The sequence below is a fragment of the Miniopterus schreibersii genome (assembly GCF_964146895.1).
Source record: "Miniopterus schreibersii genome assembly, chromosome: 10".
Classification (NCBI taxonomy): domain Eukaryota; kingdom Metazoa; phylum Chordata; class Mammalia; order Chiroptera; family Miniopteridae; genus Miniopterus; species Miniopterus schreibersii.
In genome coordinates, this window is record NC_138110.1 from 57,972,037 (window position 1) to 57,988,871 (window position 16,835).

The following is a 16,835-nucleotide window of genomic DNA, read 5'->3' on the forward strand; positions in this document are numbered from 1 at the left end:
GGCACAAAGGACACACAGCCCTGCCAGGAATGGCATTTGCCCAGGCCTGGCACAGAGGAGGAGCTCAGTAAATTGACAGTCCACAATACTTTTAGGGGGCCATGGAAATGATTTCATTTTTCTTTTGATTAAAAGAAATTTTCTTTTAGCTCAAAGAAAATGTTTTAATATATAATATTAAATATATCATTACTGTCATAAAATATAATTTTTAATACTGTTTATGGAGGAAGGGGTCCATGGAGGCAAAGCTAACTTAGGCCTACAAAAGTCATAATTGGGCCCTGGTTGGGCGCCCAGCCCGGGACTGGGTAACTCAAGACCAAGTTTAGGACTCCTAATGCAGGGAATGCCAGAGCCAAGAGAACCCAGGGAAGGGGCAATCAGGAAGCCTTCCCAGAGGAGGTGGGATTTCTAGGCTGAAGTAAAGGCAGAAGAAGCAATGTGGGTAAGGCCTGCAGCCAGGGAATCAGGGTGCCATGGGTGGTTGGATCTAGCCTGGAGAAGCCTGGAATGGTAGGTGAGGGAGATGGGGCTTCCTCCGCCAGAGGCAAAGGACTGTGAACAGGGCCAGAGGTGGGAGCAGGAAATGAAAGGCCACAGGAAAGCATGGGTGAGTGATGGCTGAACCTCCCAAGGAGGGAGGCCCAGGAGGGAGGCTGAATGGTGGGCAGGAATGACAGGAGGTGAGTTTGTGGGGCTGAGGGTAAGGTGTCCAGGGAAAGGTCAGGCCTTGAGGGAGGCCAATGGGCAGAGAGCAGGTGACAAGACCAGATGGACACACACCCAGAAACATGCCCCATGTTTCTAGGAGGGAGGGATGGGGTAGGGAAAACAAATTATGATCTTTCTCGTGCTTTTCTGTTTTTCTCCTACTCTGCTATAAGGAATATTTCTTCCCATGGGGGGAAACATCTTATTTATCTCAAAAAGAAAAAAATGGATGCAGAATAAGAGAAAACCACTGAAATCAGGAAGAGAGGTGGAGGGGATGCGGGCGTCCCAGGGTCCCCAATCCTCTGCAGAGGGCTAGGAACCGGCAGGGCTGCGTAAGGAGGAGCAGGCAGAGGGGCCGTGGGACAGTGGTCCCAGCAGAGCGGACATCTCTCGCCTCTCCACACTGTCTCTCTCACAGAGTTGAGCAAAAGCAAACTGAACAGAGGCCTGGGGTGTGGGAGTCAACACCAGAGGTGGGTGAGACAGGGGGAGCTTTCCTGCCTCCCTTCCCATGTGGGCCAGATGTGAGAATTGCCCAATTCCTTCAAGATCTTGTTCTAGACAACCCTACAAGTTCCTGGGGGTCAGGGAAAGCTCCCAGAGGCAGCCGTGGCCTCCAAGATGTGTTTTGAAGGATGAATAGGAGTCTGCCAAGTTGCAGAGGAAAGAAAGGGCATTCTCAGTAGTGGAAACAGCCTGGGCAAAGGCATGGAGGTGTGAGGGCCTGGGGAAGAGTCAGAGGCATCAAGATATTGATAAGGAAGGAAACTGGGGAGGGAGAGGGAGAGAGAACAGAGAAAGAGACAGCAGGGAGGAACAAAGAAAAAGAGAAACTAACAACAGAGAGGCACTTATAGAAACAAAGACAGCAAAACAGAAGCACATAGGGACACAGAGAAAGACCAAGTGGGGGGAAGGGAGACTAAAGCAGGGAATAGAAACAAACACAAAAAATTGTCGAGAGAGAGCCAGAGCCACACTGACGAAGACAGTGGGAGAAAACTGCAGAGGCACAGAGTCAGAGAGAGATGGGGACGGAAGAGGCCTGCAGAGAAACACAGCAGGACAGTGGAGAGAAAGGGTGTGTGGACCTCTCCTGGGAGGGAGTGGGGGGGGGGAACAAGCTGGCTTGGGACCCACCACCCAGCGGCCGTGCAGGCGCATTCTGACCCCAGGGCTTTGTGCCCACCTGGGCTGGGGTGTGTCGCTGGCCTGCTTGCTGTTCCTGCGCCCCAGGGCACACGGGGGTCCTGCTGGAAGCGGCTCCTTGGTATGTGCGCTCTATGAGCCCACACGGATCTGCACGGCCCCACGCTGCCCCATGCTCTCCACAGAACCCAGTTACACACATCGGTGCCCATGGCCCAGGAGCCCGCAGGTTCAGGCTGGAAGGACCTGGATTTGCGCCCACACAGTACACACAAATTCGTGCACATCCAGCCGGAAAAAACAGACCTCCTCTCTTCATACCCCATTAATACCCAGGTACACACAAACCCTAGAAACCCACAGACTAGCACAATACCTGGTCACGTGTGTAAAGAAACACACAAAACCATGGGCAAACAGCCCCCCCCCAACACACACACATGAACATCCTAGGACACACCCCTCATGAACAAACAGAAGACCTATTGGGTGCCACAAACTCACATCCATGCTCTTAGGGAGAACCTATTCGTGCTCCCAAGTCATGAGCACACCCATGGAGTCTCAGGCTTCTGAAAATAATACTAAACAGAGTAATATACCCATTTTAGGATTCATTTTTAAAGTATTATTATGAACAGAGGTGACTCATGGATAGGTGTGTGATCTGATGTAAAATAAATATCTTCGTATAGACTGTTGCAAATGAACTTCCCAGGCTGTCCACCGGTGGCGAGAGAGAAGGGAGGAGAGGAAGAGTCCTTGGGTTTTTCTCCAGAGTGCACAGGATTTTGATCCAGCCCCACCTCCCACCCAGCCCAGCACTCCTGGGAAACACACAGATAGCACACACAACCACATGTCCCCGTGAGCACATCCACAACTCCATGCAGGCCTGAAGACCCTACCCAGCCCCCAGAGTGTCAACCGCCACCATCCACCCCGGGAATCAGAGTTCAGAACTGCTGATACTGCTGAGTCCTGGGTTTCATCTGGTGCGCCTCAGACACAACAAGCAAGGCTTCTGCCAAATGTTCTCACTCTCCAAATGCAGGTACAGGTGTGCATACATCGTCACACTCCAAAGTGACTGTTGTCTCCAATCTGATGTCACGCCTAGGCCCGAAGCCTTCCAGGCACCAGTGCTGCCCACACAGACGCCCCTCTGACCACAGCTTATCCTCACCTCCCACCCTGTCACCCTCCAGCACACAGTAAGTAGATGCTCAATAAACCACTGGCTGAACTCTGAGGTCTGTTTGTGTTTAATCAGACAATATGCAAATTATTTACAACCAGTTCTGGATCCCCCACCCCCCCCAAGCCTGGGCCATGGAATGTGGGACCCCCAGGCCCTGCCCAGAGCCAGGGGACCCCTAGGCCTCTGCATAGTCATCTGAAATCTACAAAACACTGTTTGTTTGTTTTTTTAAAAAAGGACAGTATTAGGACACCTTATACAAAGGGCCTTGGGCAGTGAGAAGGGGATCTGAGAGCACGCTGTTGTACGCAAGCCCAGATTTGGGATTGGGACAGACAGGAGAAGACTTGGGTAATAAACATGTATGAAAGGGAAAGTTGGAATTTCATAGGCAGGCACTGCTTGGCCTCCTTCCCCGCTGGCAGGGCCTGGCTGGCTCAAGAATCCCTGGAGCAGGAATGTTATTGCTATGAGGGGGGCTGTGGGTGAAATGTACAATGTGTCTGGGGGACAGAGTAAGGGGCATTTTTACATGTTAAATATGGACACACATGGAGGAACACACACGTGCACACACACACACACACACACACAGAGGCCCCTGGCAAGATGCCCACAAACTGTTAGCCACCCCCTTTAAGAGGAGCACACTGAGGCCCAGGGAGAAGCCACCATATCCCCTAAGACTGAACAGTAGAGTAGGGCCAAACCAGTCTCCTGATGCCCTGGGCTGTGCTCACTATGTGATGCCAGGCCACAGGGTCTGGAGGGAGCAGAGCAATTGCAGAGGCCATGGCCACATATGGAGGCAGACACTGCAGCCCAGAGAAGAAGCAAGGTCCACCCAAGGTCACACAGGCAGTCCTGGTGCATGGCAGTGGACACCCTCATCCTCTCTCACCCCAGCCTAGGCACTCCTTTCCCTACTCATGAGTTTAGGGTGCCAACTTGGGGAGGAGAGCAGGGGCCAGGCGTTGAAATGACACAGGACAAACTGGGCAGATGACCTGGAGTTCCCTCCTAAGGCCAGGGCAGAGCTTCCCAACTACTTGGATTTTCTATTTCTGTTTGATTGCCTCCAGAGCCTGGGAGCTCGCTCCCTTTCGTGGCTGGCTAGGCCTGAAGGTCAAAATCCACCCACATTCTGATTGATGTCTGCCTCCCTACACCTGCACCTTCCCCCCTCATTCCTAGCTCAGCCCCACATCCACTTCCACTCTCTCTCCCCACAACAGCCCCACAGAGCAGGAAATAGCAGTAGGACTTTCCGCTATCTCTAACCCATCCACAGGCCCCTTGTCCCTTGGGCTGCCACAGTCTGTCCATGATGCCACTGAGGACAATCTTTTTGGTTCCTGAGGAAGACAGAGGGAGCACCGGGTTCTGATTCCATCTCAACCCTGGTCTGTGGCCTTAGGTAAATTACAACCTCTCTCTGGACTGTTTCCCCATGGGTAATAGGGGACAAGGAATTGACGATATCTAAGGGTCCCTTGAGTCTAAGAAGGGTAGGGTTTGAAGGGGTGCCCACCCCACCCACCAACAAGTCAGTCTAGGCCTCAGGTTGCACTGCCTGGGAGCCATGGCAGAGGGGTCTGGACCCAGTGGCCTCCACAAAAAGGTGTTTCAGAAATGGACAGCAAGGGGGAGGGTATCAGGCAGGCTGATGGCCAAGGGCCTACCACTTTTCTTTGGAAAGGCTCTTTGGCCAACTCTGGAGACAGACCTGGGTGGCATGGAATTGGGAAGGAGTCAATGTGTAGAGTAGGTGGAGGCTGGGAAAAGGCGCCCTCAGCCCCAGCCCATCTTCCCAGGTCCTGCCGCGATGCACAGAGCTCCGGGAGGTGTACAAGGAGGAGGCATGTGGCTGGAGCAGGAGCCAGGACAGTCACTGTGCCAGCCTTGGAGCCTGCCCTCAGGGCTGCTCTAGGCCCCGCGCCTTTCCATGCCACAAAAGAGGGGGAGGCCTAATCACTGGCAACTCAGCCCCACAGAGAGGATCAACGGCGGGCAGGCAGAGGGAGGCAGGACCCCACATCAGGGGCCACCCAGCCCGATCCAAACAGAGAAGCCAGTCTGGCCCTGTAGCCTGCTCCCTATAGGTTCTCTCCAGGCTGATATTGGGGCTCAGTGGACGTGAAATAGTCCTCCAGGAAGGCCTGCAGGTACTCGAAGGTGGGCCGTTCCTCTGGCTCCTTCCGCCAGCACTGGCACATGAGGTCGTGCAGGGACTCGGGGCACTCAGGTGGGCAGGGCATCCGGTAGCCTCGCTCCACCTGGTCCAGCACCTCACGGTTTACCATCCCTGTGGGCAGAGGGAGGAGTGAGAAGGCGCACTCTGGGGAGGAAAGTGAGGTGGGCGGAAGCTGATGGGGATGTCAGAGAGGGCTTCCCGCCAGGACAGGGTGGGTGTAAGCGTGGGCCCTCCCCAAGGCTGGAAGCCCTGACCAGAGAGAGCCTAAGATCAGATGTTCAACTTCTTTCTCATACAGATGGGGAAACTGAAGCCTGGGAGGGGGACTGGCTTGTCTAAGGTCACCAGGGCAGAGGGGTTCAGGAACCAAAGATGGGCTGTGGGGAGCCCTCTTACCAGGGTAGGGCACCCGTCCCTTTGTTGTGAGCTCTGTCAGCAAGATCCCAAAGGACCACACATCGGACTTGATGGTGAACCGCCCATAGAGGGCAGCTTCTGGAGCCGTCCACTTGATGGGGAATTTGGCACCTGCAGGAACAAGAAAAATTAGATAGTACCATTCCCATCCCCACTTGACAGATGAGGAAACTGAGGCTAAGATAAGGGGCATGACTTCCCAAGGCATACATTACCCGCCCAGGCCCTGCCCACCTTGCCGAGCTGTGTACTCGTTGTCTTCGATGAGCCGAGCCAGGCCGAAGTCAGCCACTTTGCACACGAGGTTCTCTCCGACCAGGATGTTGGCGGCACGGAGGTCCCGGTGGACATAGTTCATCCGCTCCACGTATGCCATGCCTGAGGCGATCTGCGGGCAAAACCCAGGAGCCTGGCTCAGGGGCCACCCCAAGCCCTTCTCGGATCACAGGGCATGTGCCTCTCAGGGCTAGAGTTATCCCCAGGATAGAGAACCAACCAAACACCCTGCCTGTCCCAGTTCTTCAGGCAAGTGCAGTCAGGTTACAACAAACGCTGTTGGCACAAAAAGCAGGAACGGTGCTCAGTAGAAGAAGGGAATGCAGGACAAAGGACAAAGGGAAAAGGGGAGGCACAAGACAAGAGGCAGCCAGGGAAGTGGGTCCCCCCTATGAAAAGAAGGCCCCAGATGTCCCAGAGATGCAGATGAGTGCCAGATCCTGCCCGCTGAGCCTCAGTTTTCTCATCTGTCAAACAGAATAACAGTCATCTCTACCTCCCCTGATTGTGATAGGATTAAGTGAAAAAATGGCTGCTAAGCAAACAAGTACTAATACATGTTTGTTGCATGAATGAATGATCTTTACAGAGAAGAAAGCCGAGGCCTGCAGTCCCATAGCAGGTCAGGACTCCTGCTGCCCGTTAAGGGCTCTTTCCGCTGCCCAGAACCTCTTACAGCACTGTAAGTGGTCCCAGTAATATGTGAGGAGAGATCAGTGAGTGTGAAGGCAACCAAAGCAAGCTTCCCGGAGGGGGCACTCAAGAGGCCAGAACTGGCTGGGTCTGAGTGCTCAAAGCCAAGGGTATAAGCAGGGCCGACTCACCTGAGCAGCCATGTCCACCAGCTGAGGCAGCCGCAGGTACTTGCCCGTCTCCCCCTTGAGAAAGTCCAGCAAACTCCCTGGGCAGAGAGAAAGCAGCTCTAGGCCTGCCCCTTCTCCCGAGCGGGACGCAGTGATTCCCAGGTCCTGTCCAACTGGGTGGCCGGCCTCGCTTCAGCCGGCACTGCAGGTTTTATGTAAACCCATCTCTGAATAGTCTCACTCAGCGCGTGTCACTCAAAGGCAAGGAGGGTGGGAAACAACCCAGTGTTGGCCTCCATGTGAACAGAAACTATGGTCCATCCATCCGTGGATTACTACTCAGTAATAAAAAAGGAACAAACTACTGATAACACTAAACAAAGAAGAACCTCAGATATAAAGGATTATGTAAGTGAAGTCCCAGAATCAACAAATCTCGGATGACAGAAAGCACGTCCGTGGTCGCCTGAGTTTGAGGCTGGAGGGACTATCTGCAAAGGGGGCAAGGCGCACTGTCTGGAGTGATGGAGCTCTTCTATATCCTGACTGCGGCAAGGAATGCACAGAATACTCATTTGTTAAAACTTACTGAACTGGATGGGTTTTATGATATGTAATGGGTATATTTTATAATATATAAAGTACGCCTCCAAAAGGTAGGGACTTGGATGGTTTGGGGGGGTTCTCTGCCCCCAAATGGCAAACAGCTTTAGAAAACCAGCAAACTGGAGTAGACAAGATGTGTTGTGGAAAATCATTAAAAACATAATGAAATGAGAAAGGCAATCTTTGTTTTAACCTTCCATGACATGAGAAGTTGGCCATTCCATTCCACCTTCAGAGAGAGGTGCATGCCAGATCTGGGGACAGTAGAGCACTCCCCACCCGCCCTTGGGTGAGCACCCTGAGTCATAGGTAGCCCAGCCAGGGCTGCCCGCTTCTCGGTGCCGGTCACCAGGCCTCACCCTTGCTCATATACTCTGTGACGATGTAGATGGGCTCCTCAGACACCACGGCGTACAGCTGCACCAGTTTCTCATGCCTCAGTTTCTTCATGACCTGAGCCTCCTGCAGGAAGGCCTCTGGAGACATCGTGCCTGGCTTCAGGGTTTTGATGGCCACCCTGGTGGTGCCGTTCCAGGTCCCTGAGTGGGGAGGGGCGTAGGCTGCCTCAGTGAAGGCCCCCATTCCCATCCCTCAGGGACCCAGGATCTGCCCAGGTACCAATTTCAGCTCTGGCTTCTCTGGCCATTCTGAGCCTCAGAGTTCCCACCTGTAAAATGGGCACAAGAACAAGATGCTCCTCCGAGGACTATTACAGGGATTAAATGAGTCTCTGGTGCATGCTCAAGAAACAGTAGCTGTTGTTAGGACTATAATTATTAGGAATGTCCCTAAAAGCAGCACATTCGCCTGGGATGGGAGACCACGGTGCCAACTCAACTGCTCTTTCCTGGGTGATCAAGTTCCTTCTCAGCAGCACAAAGGTGCCTCAGACGCTAGCAAATGAATGGGGCCGGGGCTGAGGCTTCTCAGGTGAGTGGCCTGAGGCCCATTCTTCCCAGTCTCTGGGCTTCCATCTGAGAGTTGGGGCTCAAACAGTCTGGGAATATGTACCTGGCACTTCACAAGTCTACCTGGAGCAACAGGGAAGAAGAAAGAACCTCCCCACTGACTACTGCACACCCAAGCCAGGCATGAGTCCCGCAGCCACCGGAACAGCTGATGCCTTGGACCTCGCCAGGGTTAGCTCACATCCTCACTGTGCCTATGTGCTCAGGAGCTGGCATCTCGTCCCTCTCCCCTCCCCCAGCACAAAGCAAACATATCTCTTTTCCTGACTTGGCCTGAACTCCAGGTCCCAGGCCTTTGTCCCTGCAATGCCTTCCACCCAGGAACCCTCTCTGCTCCCCTCCAGCCTCTCTTCCTCTGAAGGGAGAAAGTGGAGACAGCAATGCCAAGTGAACACAGTGGCTCAGACGAACATCTTGAAGACAGGACACTGTGGCCTCCGCTGGAGCCGCAGGCTTATGACTGCCATGCCTACCATACCCCCACCGCCACGGTTCCCATGTCAGCAGAAACCAGTCAGCGGAGGGGGCCTGGGTTTTGTCAGGGCTGCAGGGTGTTTGTTTTCTAGGGCGGTTTTGCAGTTTCTCCAGGGTTAGACAGGAGAAACTGATAACAGGCCCAGAACATGCCAGGCCTGCACTTCCCAGCACTCCCTCCGCGAGCTGAGCTTCTCTTCCTAGGGCTAACAGGTGGATGCACAATGAGCCTATGTTCTCAGAACAGCCCAACGGTGGGTCCTATTATCACCACCCCCATTATAGCTGGGAAGATCAGGCTCAGAGTGAAGCTGCCTGGCCCAGACCACCCAGCAGGTCCCTGGAGAGATGCAATGCCCAGCCCCTCTGCAGAGGCGGGGAAAGGCCAAACACCACTGGGGAGCTTCATATTTAAAATAGGCCCCACTGTGCAACAGAGGTAAACGAGAGTCGGGGGGGTAAAGGGAAGGGGGGGCAAAGCAGGCCTTGAGCTGCCAGATGGGATAGGTATTTGCCTGGTTCTCAGGTGGGGACACCAAAGTCCCCCCAAGGGGACTGCATTCTCCTCTGAGGGGGAAGGGAAAAGGACTTACCCATCCACACCTCTCCAAAGCAGCCCTGGCCCAGCTTGACCTCCAGCCGCAGTGACTCCCGGGGAATCTCCCAGGCGTCCTTGGCCAGGCCCTGAGTCTGTGGCTTGGATGTGGGGCACACAGTGGTGAGTCGGTGGCACAGGCCATCGGCATGTTCTGAAGGTGGAGACAGGGACATGGAGTTCAGGCCTGGCATCCGCCCTGTGGCCTTCCTGTCCCACGTTGTGTATACAGACCTACCTATTGTATGCACACAGGCTTCGGGGACACACAGGGTGTCCTTGAGACCAACCATCCATACCTGTGTGCATACACCCTTACCCCACACAGGCTCACACAACCTCATGCACCTGCTCACTGAGTCATTCAGCCATTCATTCATCAGACTTTAAGGGTGGCCAGCTAGGTGAGTGCCAGGGACCCAGTGGGGGACAAGTCCAGTGGAACTTTGGCCTCTGGGAGTTCACAGTCCAGGGGAAGCCCAACTTCCCTTAATCAACTCCCAGGACCTCATGTGTGACAGAGGGGAACTGCGCATGCAACAGCAGGTAGGCTGGATGGAGTCCTGGACAGCTTCCCAGAGGAAGTGGCACTTGGGCTTGAATCTGCAGGAGCGTGAGTGGTTAACTAGGGAACAGAACCACAAGCAGAAGGCACAGTGCCTGGTGCCTGTGCAGAGGCCCTTAGGGAGGAGCAGCTGCTGGGATGGAGGAGCTGAAAGGAGGCCTAGGGGCTGCAGGAAGTGACTGGGTAGCCAGGTTTAGACTCCCCAAGGCCTCGGAGACCACATGAGGGTCCTTTATCCTAAGATTCCAAGACAGCCCTAGAGGATTTTGATCTGGGGGAACAGCGTTCAGAATGAACATTAGTGGTGGCCGAGGGGACTAAGAGAAGTGGCAGATCCTTGAGGGAGTCAGGAGGAAGATGTGCAGGGTGGGGAGCAGCGGGCACTCTCAGAATAGGCCACACCTGCACACAGGCCAGAGCTACGTGCCACAGCACACAGGTACCCACAGAGACCCGCCCCATGGGTTCACACAGGCCGTGACTCCTCAGTCCACCCGGCGGCCCTCGACATCCAGATGGAGCCAGCCACTCTTACACATGGCTGTGCATGAGAGCACCACGAGCCCGCGCTCCCGTCTCTTCCCTGCATGAGAGCACCACGAGCCCGCGCTCCCGTCTCTTCCCCGCATGTGAGCACCGCGAGCCCGCGCTCCCCTGTCTCTCCCCATCTCTGCCCCCTCTCTCTGTAGCCATCCATGCGGCAGCCCCGGCAGCCTCACCCAGTAACCAGTTCAGCTCAGACGGGTGCTAGGACTGCAGAGACAAGAGACACCAGCCTGTGGCCCTCCCTTCCCTGCTCACTCCTCCAGACAGCCCCCCTTACCTGCCAGCTGCAGAGGAGAAAGAGGAGGGAGGGGCAGTGGGGGGAGAGGGAGAGGGTAAATGAGGAAGAGAGCGTGGGAGGAAAGAAGGGGGAAAAGACTGGGAGGCAGAGGGGAGGGGGGAGGAAAGAGGAGCAGGGAGAAGGGGGGAGGAGGGCAGGGGCCAGCCACACACATCCTCAGCAAAGCAGAAGCCCCAGCCCTTGCTGGCCCCAAAGCCCCCTTCTCAGGCTGAGACACACACCCCAATGCCCTCAGAGGGCCTAGCCCCAGGCCAGGCAGTGGGCTCGCCCCAGGCCCAGCTGCCCCTCCCCTGGAGGCCTGCGCCCCGAGGTTGGGTGGGGGTACTCACTCGAGTAGTAGGCTACAAGCTGCTGCAGGCTGTTGAACTGGGTGCGAGAGGTGATGTAGAAGCCGCCGCTGTCCAGCTTGCGGATCTTGTAGTGCTTCACATTGAGGCCCTTGGCATTGTCAAAGTCGGACACTGAGAGGCAGTAGGCACCTGCAGGAAGAGAGCAGCCGTGACCACTAGGCCTGTCACCCCCACAGGGCACTAAGCACAGTTCTGTGCCTGTCCAACCCAGGAGGGGAGAGGGAAGCCAGGTCGGCAGCCTCTGGCCCAAGACACAGCCAGATCTGGTTCAACCCAGCTCTGGGGCAGCCACCGAGGCAGGGCCAAGTCAGTAGAGGGGCACCTGGCCAGAAAGTGTTGCCCTGCACCCTTGACCCTGGCAAAACTTCTGAAGCCTCAGTGAGCATCCCCTATGTGACCTCGACAATTCGCTTGCCCTCTCTGGGCCTTGGTTTCCTCCTTTGCACAATGGGGCTACTCTCATGGCTGCTGGGAAGATTCAATAAGACTACATATAAGAGGGCCTAGCACACAGTAGGTGCTCAATAAATGTTTCCTGGGAGCGTAGAAATGGCCCCAAGTGGCTGTGTGTCCCCAGATTAACTGCTTCCCCTCTCTGGGTCTGCCCTCGGGAGCACTGTCTGTGCCCCACCACTTCCTGAAGGCTACAGGCTCAGGCAGGAGCCAGTGGTTGGCTGAGGCTGGGCAGACAAGGGCAGAAGCCCATGTGCTGGGCATGACCTGCAGGCTGCTAAGGTTCAGCTGGGCCAGCCATAATGGCCCCATCCCTGCTTTCCTTGAGCCTGGAAAAGCTTTGGGCCCGAAAAGCTTCCTCCTGCCCAACAGGCCTGGTTAAGAGCCTCTGTTAACCTGAGCCCAAGAGAGGGTGCCATCAAGGAACAAGGTTGAGCCCCAAAGGTGGGGGCAGCGGGGGCAGAAGCTCCAGAGGCCAGAGAGAGCCCTTCTGGGGAGGCAGCGTACAGGTGCCGTGCTAGAAGCCCAGCCCCCCGGCCCACAGACCCTCTGGACAGTCCTCAGACAGGGGTTAAAATCTGTGTAAAGAAGGGAAAAAGAGGCCCAGAGAGGGAAAGCAGCTAGGCAGCAGGTCATGCAGCAAGTCAGGCACCGAGCTGGGACTCAAACCCGTACCCAGGTCTCTAAAGCCTGCATGAGGCAACCATGACTTACTGCGGACGGCCCAGGCCCTGACCACATGTGCACACAAACAGGCATGCCTGTGGCCACTGGCTGCGTGCGCACAAAGTACACACTCCCCGGGCCCACAGGCATGAAGACAAACACACAACAATTCACTCCCACGTAGCAACACACACAATTCCACCCCGTGCACACACATGCCTGGACCCACACATGGCACGCACGGCCACACAACCGCTCATAAATGCACATGCGTGACATGGATGATCTGCTTTCCCATCTCCTGCTGAGCCCCAGGCCCACAGGAAGTGGCCTAGCTTCGTTGCCATGGTGATGGGGCGCCTGCAACCCACTTGCAGAGGGGCTGGAGAGAAAACAGGCCCTACATACGGCATTCTCTTGCTGGGGGAAAGGACAAAAGAACGGGGGCCAGGACTGTTGGGGGAAGGGCAAAGCCAGGTCCCAGGACCCAGCCCCGCCCCAGAGGCCCCAGAAGAAGGGGAAAAAGAGGGGCCCATTATATCAGCACCCACCCTGGGAACAAGCCTTTTGCTGTGTGACCCCCAGTCCTCCTAATAATCTACCCATTCCTCATCTAAGGAAACTGATGCCAGAGAGGTTAAATGTCCTTTCTCACTGCACCTCTGGGCACCCAAGATAACTGTTTCTCAAATGTACCTCTCTGCCTTTGATCCTGTCATTTCCTCCCCCTAGAGGGTTCTTACCACTTCACTCCACACACCAAACTCCTATTCATTCTGTAACACCCAGCTCAAACAACCCACAAGAAGACTCAGTTCCCACTGGCCAGCAGGAATGCTCATACCTTTCGTGGTCTCGCTTTCTCGCACTAGGAAGGTCCCTCTTGGGTTCTCCGCATTGAGCAGTAGCCGCTCTGACTCTCGTCTTGTGATCTTGCCAAAGTACCACCTGGGGCAGGAGGGAGGACGATGGTATTGTGGTCCAGGCTTCTGCCCGCCCACAGTGCCTCTGGCCTGGAATGTGGCTGGGGCCCTGGGCAGCCAGACCTCCCACCGGGGCCCAGTTGAGAAGCTCTGAACTGGCAGCGACGGTGAGCAAGCAGGAGGCCGGAGTCCATACTCACTCCTCAGCCTGGATGGAGTCGGAGGGCGCCACGTAGTTGCTGGGGATGTAGCCCGTCTGTCCTGTGCTGAGCGAGTGGGCCAGCCACCAGTCTCCCTCTCTGAGCAGGGGAGAGGGAAGGAACAAAGGAGAAGGGAGTCATCAGCAGTGGGCCCCGGTGCCTGCCATCTTCAGGGGTGCTGTGCTGGGAGCCCTTCAGGCCAAGTGGAGCACAGGGAGCAGTGGGACCAGGTCCCTCACAGCCTCCAGGCCAAGCTGGCCTGGAACTCTTCCTCTCCCTGGCCCAGATGCCTCTTGGGCAATGCTGACTCAGATGGGTTTATTCCAGGGCTATAGCAGGACTGACTTTGGTCAGCCTGAGGCCTCAATTCACAGGGGCAGAGTCCTGGAACAGGAAGTAATCTTGCTTCCCTTCAGATAGACTAAGCCGTCTCAAGGTGCCAAGAGCTGCCTTGGAAGTGAAGTAGGGTGCTCCTTGTCTCTGGGGAGCAAGCAAATTGCAACAGGAGAGAAGGTGTCTCTCCAAGATGGATGTCAAATCAGACCTTCAAAGCCTCCCCGAGCATGAGATTTAGAAGTCCAATCCTGGGAGCTGGTGAGACCTGGGTGAAGGCAGGGGGTGGTCCTTTTGGGGCTTTATGATAATCCAGGTGCCAACCCTGCAAACTAGAGCAATGATTGCCTTTGTCACAAATCACAGGTCACACCTAAAGGGCTCCTTGGCTGAAAACTACAGGCCTCCTCTTGCAGTCTGCCAATCTATGGGGGAAACAGGCCAGAGGGGGCTGGGACTTGCCCAAAATCACACAGCGAGTCATGTCAGAGGGGGCTGCAGTGGCAGAGCCCCAATGCCCAGGGCATTTCTACCCTAACTGACCCACAAGGAGGAAGAGGAGATGGGGACCAGGACATGAGGTGCTCCCCACATGGTCGGGTCCCCTGGGCCTGGGTGGGAGTAGGGAGGGGGCAAAGTACCTTTGCAGCCATCTGAATGTGAACCAGGTCTGGCTGGAGCGGGGGTCCAGAGACACAGAGGAGAGAGGAGAAAGCGAGAGCCCAACAGGAAAGAAGAGGCAGAGATGGGGGTGGTGAGAGGGAGAGGCAGAAAGAGCAAGGGAGAGAGCAGGACAGCCAGGCAGTGCTGGGGATGGGACACAAGTTGGGGAGGGGGCAGCCACAGAGGCCTTGCATCCAAAGCAACCAAAGGAACTATGGAGAGGGTCCATGAGGAATGTGGGGGGCAATGGGAAGGGCTTCCTGGGAAATAGGGCCTGGCTCTCTCCCATTCCTACTGTGGGAAGACTGAGGCAAGAGAAGCCAAGGCCTTTACTCAAGGTCACACAGCCAGGCCAAGGCTCCCAACTGCCAGTAAGATGAAATTCTCTCCTACAGGGGCTGAGAGCTTGCTGAGCTTCTCAATCCAAGGAGGCCTCTGGACTTCACCACGACCCTGAGCAGATACGCAGCAAGCAGGGTGTGCTCCCCTTCCTATCGCCGGGGCCCAGAAAGAGAAAGGCCCTTGCCAATAGTCACACAGTCTGCATTTGAACCCGAATCCCTGGCTCCTGGGTCTCCTGAGCTTCCCCTGAGTCCCATTCTTCAGCCCATTTTGAAGATGGAGAAGTTGAGGCCAGGAGAGCATGGGGCTAAGGGAACTCTCCAAGGAACGGGGAGAGTACAGGTGAGCACCCAGACTGGGGCTCAGCCGGGGACAGAGGGCTAAATCAGAAGGGCGGGGTCCCTTCTGGATGGACTGAGGTGAAGGCACCATGAAGGGGGCTACCTTGGCTGCGCCATCGCTGGCATACGTTCAGGCAGGGACACAGTTCTTGTGGGAGTTTCTGCAGGAGAGGGGGGGCCCCGGAGTAAGGGGGCAAGGCTCACCTCAAGGAAAGAAGCCCTTGGATGCCCAGGACCTCCATCCACCTCCTGTTGTATACCCACCCAGGGGTGTCCACACTTGTCTGTCCCATTTGACCCTCAACGTCACCCTGAGAGGGAGGAAGACAGGCCTCAGCCTCCAGATTAGGAAACCGTAGCCCAAGGACACACAGCACCCAGGCTGGAGTAACCCAGCACTTCCTTTGTAGATTTGGGGAAAGTGAGGCACTGAGAGGGGCTGAGACTTGCCCAAAGCTACAAAGCAAGGACCCAAGTCACAGGGAACAGCTGAGACCTTCCAGTCCAAAGCCTGCATTTCACCAAAGGGGAAAACAAGGCATAGAGAGGGGCAGTGATTTGCCCCAAGCGATATAGCAAATCAATGGCAGAGCAAGAGTGAGGACCAGGGCTCCTCAGTGCCCGCAGGCCTCTGGGACACTTGCAGCCTCCCCAAGCCCTCAGAGGCTCAGAGACCCTAGGGGACACCAGGGAAAGATGGAGCAGGAGGCAGCAGGGCTGGGGGCAGGGGGACTGGGCCAAGGTCTGGTCACAGGCTACAAAAGGAGGCAGATTAATAAAACCAGAGTCTGAAAGCTGACCAGCCTCTGGGGAGCCCCCAGCCACCAACTCAGGTGGAGCATGTGCCCAGAGGCCAGCCAAGTAAAGACCCCAGAAGCAATGGGGGTTCAGTTCTGCTGACATTCCCCAGCCTTTGGCCAGCAGAGTTTCTAGCTCCCCAGCATCAGCCCATATGTGAGTCTGGGTTCCCAGAACAGCTGGTGAGTTTTAGGTCACAAGGGCAGGGAGGGTGATGCATTGCAGTCTCACTGAAGCACCACGGTCCACCTTCAGCCTGGCCCCAGCTTGAGCAGTGCTGCAGAGCTTGAGTGCCAGAGTCAGTCACCCCAGGTACCAACCCTGCTCACCACTTGCAGGCTGTGTGACCTTGGCCCTGCCTCAGTCTCCTCATCTATAGGATGGGGATACTCATGCCTCCCTCCAAGGATGTAAAATACCAGCACAGAGCCTGGCACACAGTAGGTGCTCCATGTGCATGAACTGTTAATATCTTGATTTGGCTAAAAAACCAACAATAACTGAATCTGTATCTCAATAGTGTCCCTCTCCCCACTCTCCAAAACATTTTTTTAAAACCAAAGCAGCTCAGTCCATCTCCAATACAGATTTGCTGTGTGACCTTGGACAAGTACCCTGCCCTCTCTGGGTCTTAGTTTCCTCATCTATAAAAAGGAAATAATAACCCTGACCAGTATGGCTCAGCAGTTAGAGCGCTGGCCTGTGCACTGAAGGGGCACGGGTTCGATTCCCAGTGAAGGACGCATACCTTGGTTTCAGGTTCACTACCACCACCACCACCACGCAGTCTGGGCATGTACGAGAGACAACCAGTGGATGTGTCTCTCACATCAATGCTTCTCTCTCTCTCCCCCTCCCTCCCTTCTGCTCTCTGAAAAGCAATGGGGAAAAAAATCCTCAGGTGAGGATTAACCAAAAAAAAAGGAAACAATACTTCTAATTTACTCTTTCACAGAA

At 55.4% G+C, this 16,835-nt stretch overlaps 1 protein-coding gene across 2 annotated transcripts in view; it reads right to left on the minus strand.

Moving 5' to 3' along the window:
• Positions 1 to 3,115: 3,115 nt before the first annotated feature.
• The window catches only part of SRC (SRC proto-oncogene, non-receptor tyrosine kinase), a 48,857-nt gene continuing 35,137 nt past the window's right edge, over positions 3,116 to 16,835 (minus strand). Inside the window, exons 6-15 of one of the 2 annotated variants that reach the window (XM_081148567.1) lie at positions 14,376 to 14,408; positions 13,402 to 13,500; positions 13,123 to 13,226; positions 11,139 to 11,288; positions 9,399 to 9,554; positions 7,723 to 7,902; positions 6,779 to 6,855; positions 5,913 to 6,066; positions 5,658 to 5,789; positions 3,116 to 5,372 (exon numbers count right to left, since the gene is read on the minus strand). In XM_081148567.1, coding sequence (XP_081004693.1) covers positions 5,164 to 5,372; positions 5,658 to 5,789; positions 5,913 to 6,066; positions 6,779 to 6,855; positions 7,723 to 7,902; positions 9,399 to 9,554; positions 11,139 to 11,288; positions 13,123 to 13,226; positions 13,402 to 13,500; positions 14,376 to 14,408 — 1,294 coding nt within the window. In that variant the 3' untranslated portion in view covers positions 3,116 to 5,163. The remainder of the gene's footprint in view (positions 5,373 to 5,657; positions 5,790 to 5,912; positions 6,067 to 6,778; positions 6,856 to 7,722; positions 7,903 to 9,398; positions 9,555 to 11,138; positions 11,289 to 13,122; positions 13,227 to 13,401; positions 13,501 to 14,375; positions 14,409 to 16,835) is intronic. The other variant, XM_081148566.1, reaches the window with a different exon arrangement.